Raw genomic sequence first — 8,027 nt, 5'->3', positions numbered from 1 at the left:
ACTTTAAAATAAAAAATAAAAAATCCTAATTAGCCCAATATTAGAGTACTAGCATCAGGTGTTCTAAATGATAAATATTTAGTATTTAGAACACTAAATACCAAAAACACTATTGTACGAGACATTTCAAATACTATATTAAAGTAGCAAAATTAAGTTTTGATTTGTGAAAATAAATTTTTTTGGCAATAACTAATGCTCTTAAGAAACAATATTATTTTGTCTTTGTTGATAAATGATTACATTTTAATGTATTAAGAAACAATAATTTTATGTATTTATCTTGGTTGATATTTTGTTAGTACTATATGGATTGAATTTTTTTTTTCTAACGCTTTGGCCCATGCAACTTGAAATCCTAGATCTGCCCTGCCCCCAATTGTCCTAAGCCAAAGAAAAATGGAATATTTATGTCATGATGAAAAAAGCAATGCAAGGAATACATACTTTTTCATAATTTGTTAACGTGAAGTGTGTATATAACTACTGTATATACATATTGGATTTGAATTAATGGTTTATCCTCCTCCATGATAATTTTCATCACGGACCAATCACAATAAATCAAGTACATAAAAAAGTTGTAAAATTTTTGGGGTCTCTAAATCAAGAAAGTCTAAAATCTCCACACACTCACACACACAAATTGACACTTATTGATGTGACATATTGTTAGTTCTAAATAATAAAAAATTATACGAATTGTGGATTATAAGATAAAAACTAGTAAATGTTTCCCAATTCAACAAATGTGTAAAACATTGTCAAATCCTTTTGAAAAAGTCCTGTTCATAAAATTTTTCATAACTTCTTACCACAACTATGATATTGCAGATTGTTATTGAGCGGATCCATATACAAATAATAGTTAACTACTCACGTTCTATCTTCTTTTTATTTTTCACTCCTCCAACCCATTACTTATATTTTGTTGGGCTATAGAGTGTGTTTGAAATTGACCCATATAGAGTAGTGGCCCAATATGGTAGTCAACTTGAAGTCGTCCCCCTCCCATCTCTTTCTTCTTTGCCTTTTGGTTCTTCTGCGCTAAGTAATTGTTCCTTTTTAATACACTATAATATTCTTTTCTCGCGTCGCTGCAATAGCTTCTTCTCAGCACTCTGACAGCTTCCCAGAATCATAGTTCAGTTCCATTCCATACCCACACATGGTAACAATATTTCTTTTCCTTTTTCTCTTTTTCATTTGTTTATTGGTTTTTTTTTTTTTCTAATTTTGGGGTTAAAATTTAAGGTTCTGGTATTTGTACAGAGTGTGAAGGCTTTGTTTGGTTGCTGAGAAAATGTAGGAAAACATAGGGATTTTGAAGGATTCGATTAGGCGTAGTATTGTTCTGTGTTTTCAAATTGTTTGGGAATGAAACTAGCATACAACATTAGGCTTAATTTTCTCGCCCCCACCTCCCACTCTTTACTCCTTTTTTCTAGGGAACCAAACGGAGAGCTAGGGTTTTAATTCCTGTTTCACGTGTTACATGATTTTGGATTTTGCTTCTTCTTTTTTTTTTTTGGTTACTATTATTGTTTTCTGATTATAGATATAACATTTTCCTTTTGGTGTATCAATTAATTTGATTTTTTAGAAAATAAAATTAATGGGTTTTTAGTTTTTATCAGTTTTATTTCAGTAAGTTTACGAATATATTGTATTCCTTTTGTTAGAACACTGTCCAGAAATAATAAGAACAGTAAGTTTACTGTTGTTTATTTATTTATTTATTTGTATACACTTTTTTGGAAGTACTTTTCAGTGATTTGATAATGCATAAGCTGATTTTAGCTCAAGATGTAATTGGATTTGGCAATTTCTAAGTTCTAACATGTGATGTTCGATGATTTTAACTCTGAATCTTCTTCTTCTTTTTTCTTTGGATGTTGAAACTTATTCTTGATTTGGGGCCTAGAATGATCTCTGGTATGGGATTCTAAATTGGTTTCCATGGACAGAAAGTCATTGATGTATTCCTACTTACCAGTTTAGTGATCTGGTTTATTTACAATTTTACACTTCTCAAAAAAATTCATGCTTGTCCATTGAAGTGGATGAGGATATGGTTACTTTAAAAGCTGTCCATAAGGTTCATTGAATAGCTTGTGTCTATAATGTATCATCAACAATTACTTTTGGTAGTCTGGTTTTCATGCATATTAATAATGCTGGTATTTATTGGGTTATGTCTGCATATTGTCCATACTTCAAGTGGGGAATGATGATCTATGCATATTGTCCATATGAGGGTAAGGGAAATGATATGTGAGGACAAGGATGCAGAATTATCCCTCTTTATTTGGTCCAAAATTAACTTAACCAGAATTAGTTTTCTTTTCAGAGCTTTTCTATACCTATTATAATTTATAACCCTTTCTATTATGCATCAAGCTCTAGGATTCTTCAATCCTACAACAATATGTCAAAGTCGAGATTTTCTTTTTCTTGTTAGTAATTAGACTTCTTAACCGTTGTTGTGGTTCAAAGTTGCAATTCAATAGCTCTATAGGAGTCTACTAAAAGGGGAATTTGTTACCTTCATGGTAAAGATTGGGGAAATTATTCCAAACCTCTCTTGATATTTTACAAAACAACGATCCCTACAAATTTCAGCTAAAATAACAGTCAACCCCAAAAATCAGCTTTGACTTTAATTTGGTTAACAACCGTTGGAATCTTCGATGGATTAACCTACCCTTGGTAAAATAAAAGCGTTCTTATTTTGCCCTTTGCTAATTACTAGAATTACTGTTGTGCGCAGACTTTCTTTATCCACTATAAAATGAATATTTTGCCTCTAAAACTCTAGCAAAGTTCCAAAATTATCCTTGATAATCAAGCGTGTGGGGCGGGGGGATTACACACACCCAGGGAAATAATCGGGTGCTGAAAGAGCTGTCGACACCCACTTTAGCAAGAAAGAATCCCTCTCTGTCCCATTTCCTGTCCTTTTTCTTTTTCCCTCTTTAGTTTCACTAGTATTTTCCCTCTCTTTCTCATTTAAGTTGACCCATGTCTGCAGCATCGTTGGAGCTATAGAAGATCCAGATACATGAAATTGATTAAGGATTTGACTAGAACTATAGATTTTGAGAATCACAGATGGAATGACAACGATGGGTTGAAGGTGCTGTGAGTGTGGCCTTTGGTGTGGAATGGAAATATGGTTCTCATTTGTTGTGCTTGATGGGATTTGGTGGTGTCCATGCTAGGTTGAGTTTGGTGATTTAGGGTGTTGCAATGAAGTTTTTGTGAACATTTGTTTGGTGTGATGGTGTGTGTTTAGGTATGGTCAGTGCTATTGATGAGTTGATTGGGTAAATTTGGTAAATTGTGTTTGAATTGGAGGATGATGGATATGCTTAATGCTTATGGTCATGGATTGGTGGAGGATCAATGTATTCAATTGCCACCTCATTCTATCAAAGCCATCTCTTCTTGGTGTATTGGTGTATAGTAGTTCAAGGATAGAATCAACTGACTCTAATTCCCAATCACTAAAATGTCTATAAAACATGAGATTCCAATAGCTCATGTTTCTTTGATTTTGACACTCCAGGAACAAGTTGATTGAATCATCTTTGTCAACTTTAAAAGAGAACAATTCCGGGGACAATTCCTTCAAAGGTTGGTCCCCACACCACCTATCCTACTAAAACCTCACTCAATTGCCAAACCCTACCTCAAATTGCATGTGGCACGCCATTTTTGGTGAAGTCCGTGTGTCAAATATGGCTACAATGTTGAAACTCCTGTTTGAGTGTCAGATTCCATCCATAAAAGACAGTCGCGACACGGTAGAGCTAAAAAATAAATAAAAAAAGGATCCGCTGGCAAGCACACCACCATTGTCCATCAATCTCCTTCATTAGTCAGGACCGCTTCAAACAAACCTAGTTCACTCTATCTCTCTCACACACTCTCTCTTTCTCTCGCGGCTTAACTCAAGGCCACTTACAACTATAAATCGGCGACTGACATGTCGCATGACAACCATCCCGCCATCAACTATTGAAGCACCACGACGGTAAGTCTCTCTCACTTGTTCGCACTCTCTTGGTCTTTCTCGCGTCACACATTTTTTTTTTTTCTTCTTCTTTTGAATGATGGTTGTTGGAATTTATACTTATCTAATGTTATCTTAGGTTACTTTGTTACTATTTAATGATCTAATGTAGAAATATGTCAGTTGCGAGTTATTTATTATTAATAATAGTGGTTTTAAATTAATTAACAGCAATAAAATCTTTGAAACAGATCTAAAATTAATTTAATGGCAATAATAGATGGCGAAGAAGTGCAATGACTCCCATAAAATGTTGTTAAAAATTAAATTACAAACCAAGAGTTCAAATAAACAGCATTCAACATCAAGCTAAGCAAAGAAAAGACAGCATGACTCTATTAAAAATTCCTCTACAACCTCTCCAACCTATTTGCCATGTACTATTGAATTTTAAATAAGGAAAAATAGTATATTGGTAGACTCAAGAGCATACTCTTCATGAATGCCAACCTTCCTCCTTTTGGCAAATATAATTCCCTTTCCCCCCTTATTTGCATATTATGTTTTGGATCCAGTATCAACACTTCCTCGTGACCTTATCCCTTTCTCCCTTATTTTTTTTGTTCATTATTCCATTATTTTACTCTCCCAAAATGCTTGTCTTGTTTTAAAAGTGTTAAAAATTCCCTCAATTTTCTATTTTGACTTCGTTTGGGTTTTCTTAGAGTTGGAGGGAACTTGGTATTATTTGTCAACCATGGGAAAACTATTGAAGTTTTATATAGATAGTGTTGCAAAGGGTGTTGCTAAGGGTGTTATTGTGAAGTTTTGTGTGTGTAGTACTGTAGCTATATCTATCAGTTTTTCCCTTAAAATCTGTGAATGATCTTCTCTTGAGCATGTAAGGTTTTGTTTGAAATAGTTCATCTTTACTTCTGTGATTGATACGTGCTTGTTACTGGCTATGGTGATGACTAATTGTCTTCTGTCTGTATATGTAGGCTAATAAACACACTATTATCTTGATTCAAACTTCTCAGAACAGAGCTACTAGAACATTTATGGATTATGAATCAATTAGTCAAGCTATGGACGGTACGTAATGAGCTACACCATCTTCATTATTATCCACATCTTTTGCTCTATGTTACAACAGCAAAGGTTTGATATTTCTGGCAAAGTTTAAGCAATTAAGATGGTGGTTTTATTTACTTTGACAGATGATCATGTTGTTTTATTTTGCTTCCCCCTTCCTCCCAAAAAAATTCCTTAATTTTTCTTATTTCTTTCTTTAGTGTCCTGACCCTTTTTTCCTCTTTGTACCATTTTTCTAGGGCTGAGCCAATTAAATACTCCGTTCTTCGTAATATTTACCTCCATATATTTGTTTTATGGCATGTTTTTGTTCAACAAAGCAGTTGAATTTGTGGTTGTGTCAGTCTAATAAAGCTTACTATTATTGTATTGGCGTGATTGATTTGTTTTTCAGAGGCACTCTTCCTCATCTGAGTATAAGATTTAATAAGGCCTAGATGTAGAGTCCCACAGCTGGGAAAAGATTTTTTACTTTATTGAAAAATTTGCTGGAATCAGTTTAGATATTGTTGGGTTACTTTAAAATCTCTCTCTCTCTGTCTAAGGACCCAAGGGGTAAAAATTTTGGCAGCCCTACAGACAGCTGCTTTTCTTCAGCAAAAGCAGCTCCTGATGTGTTTTGGTAGAAACAGGCTAGGTCTCCCCTGGAAGCACCTGCTGCACTACAGCAGATTTTGGGAAGGAGTTGGGGCTTTGCTTTTTCAAAGCTGATGTTCTGGTAGCAAGCTTCTAGTTTAGTGAATTATTTTGATGGTCAAATCATCCTTCTTGTATTTTCAACTTCCATCCAATGATATCCATTTTTGTTTGTGACATTCACATCACGTTTACTACAATATTTCCAAATACTCAGCAAAGAATTTTAGCTGTGTACTGCTGCTTCTGCAAAACATGTACCAAATAATTTTTTAGCCAAAAAGATACTGCTGCTTCTACACAGCAATTACTTAACTGCATCTTTTTTAAAGCTGCAGCATAACCAAACTGGCCTTAAATGTGACAAGAAGGAAAAGTTGCCTTGTCCAATAAAAGAAATGTAGCCTCCACTCCAACACTCCCTCTCTGCTCTCTCTGCATGTTCATGGTTTTTATGACCACTGGTTTTGTTGGTGGATACAATGCTTTAGAAACTCAAACCCAATCTAAATTTCTCCAAAACTTTTTATCTGGTTGTTCCTTCATTGGACCTGCATTTATTAGAGGTTATATTATTTTGTGTATACAGGTATATGTGGACTATATGAAAGGAAGCTAAAGGAATTAAATCCAGCCATCAGAAACATAACATACGACATTGCAGATCTCTACAATTTTATTGATGGCCTTGCAGACATGAGCGCCTTGGTGTATGTCTCTCTCTCTCTCTCTCTCTTAAATGAGGCACTTAAAACACTTGAAACTTGGTAACTGAACAATTTGAGAGATTTATATCCATGATCCCAAAAACTGAAAGGAGAAAAAATTTTAGTGTCCAAAGGAACTAGCCAATCAATCATCTTTTAGAGGATTTATTGACAATATAATTGTGAATGTTGTTAAATTTTGAATGGTCCAATTTGTTGTGGTGATTATGAATATAATACCCTTTTATGCTAAGGGAAGTGAATGTTTATCTTACAATGCCTTGGTGTGATTGCTGATATATTTGCCCTTTTTTTCTGGCTTACAGTTATGATCACTCAATCCAGGGTTATTTGCCATATGACCGAGAGTGGATTAAACAGCGGACATTTCATCATCTTAAGAAATTGGCACACTGAATGTATTATGATGCGGCAGCTTAAGTCTCTAGTTACTGCTAGATTGTCTGTAGAATTGGATCCTGTATACTGGGAATGGGTATGATGTGTAGCTTTTGAGTTGTATGTGGGTTTTGCATCTGACATGGAGTTTGGGAGTTGCTCTCTCTTTGTGCACATATGTTTGAAAACAAAGGTTGCTTTGTGCCCAAATTAAGATGATTAGCAACTATTTGCTAATTGGTAATATTATTCTATAATTGAAGTACTCACTGGTCTTAGAAATTTAACCTTGATATATAGGGTTCTGGTACTTTGGTTGAATTTTTCCCGTTTCTGGGATCTGCTTGCCTAAATTGTTCAGCAACTGTTCACATGAATTCACTTCCATTATTCCCCACACCCATGACCCAACCTGCAGTATCAACCCAACAAAAAATTAAAGTAAAAAGAAAAAGAAAATATTATCCAAAACTATTTGTCATTTGATTAAATATCGCAGTGAATTAGGAATAATTATTCAGTCTTCCATGAGCAATGCTCTCTTTTTACTTTTTTGGTTAAACAACGCATGATATTAACTAAGGAATAATAAGTCTAATTAGTTAAATATTATCATTATTGACTTATTAATGCTACGGTTATTAATTAATAGTAGTATTTAATTAATTATGTGAACATGTGACAAGTTTTTATTGATGGAGTATAAAGTGGAGCAGAAAAAATAGGATAGAAGATTTGGACTCAACAACATGAGCAATGCTCTTTACTCGCATAATAATTATTCCTGATTCAATATAAGTAATAAATATTTTTACATGTACTCACTCTCTCTCATGATGTTATAAGAGCTATGATGAGATGACGTGGGAGACTTGATGATGTTTTGGTTGTTAGATTGGATTAGGAGAGTCCAGTGTGTTGAGGAGGCTAAAGGAGCGAGAAATCGTGATATGCAAATTTGGGCATCCATTCCAATATTATCACCCAACATGTGCATAAGAATGTTATTTCATGTTTGATGAGGGGAGTGATTAATAGATCAGTGAGACGTAGTGATCAAGTAAAGGCCTAAAGGGAACAAAAGAACCACTGAGAGACCTAAAATAGCACTAGTGGTCGTAGGAAAATTATTCTTATTATTTTGATAGTTATCACGACAGAGGAAGGATAATTTA

General features: G+C 34.3%; 1 protein-coding gene across 1 annotated transcript; it reads left to right on the top strand.

Annotated features, from left to right (window-relative positions):
* The first annotated feature begins 951 nt into the window (after positions 1-951).
* On the top strand, positions 952-7,117 carry LOC142621130 (enhancer of rudimentary homolog). The gene is made up of 4 exons (XM_075794444.1): positions 952-1,171; positions 5,017-5,110; positions 6,336-6,456; positions 6,780-7,117. The coding sequence occupies exons 1-4, from the start codon at positions 1,169-1,171 to the stop codon at positions 6,868-6,870; spliced, it is 309 nt and encodes a 102-aa protein (XP_075650559.1). The 5' UTR covers positions 952-1,168; the 3' UTR covers positions 6,871-7,117.
* Positions 7,118-8,027: the final 910 nt, after the last annotated feature.

The sequence above is a fragment of the Castanea sativa genome, chromosome 1, assembly GCF_040712315.1.
Source record: "Castanea sativa cultivar Marrone di Chiusa Pesio chromosome 1, ASM4071231v1".
Lineage (NCBI taxonomy): Eukaryota > Viridiplantae > Streptophyta > Magnoliopsida > Fagales > Fagaceae > Castanea > Castanea sativa.
The sequence above is the reverse complement of the archived record's forward strand: the minus strand, read 5'-3'. Positions and strand labels throughout refer to the sequence as shown.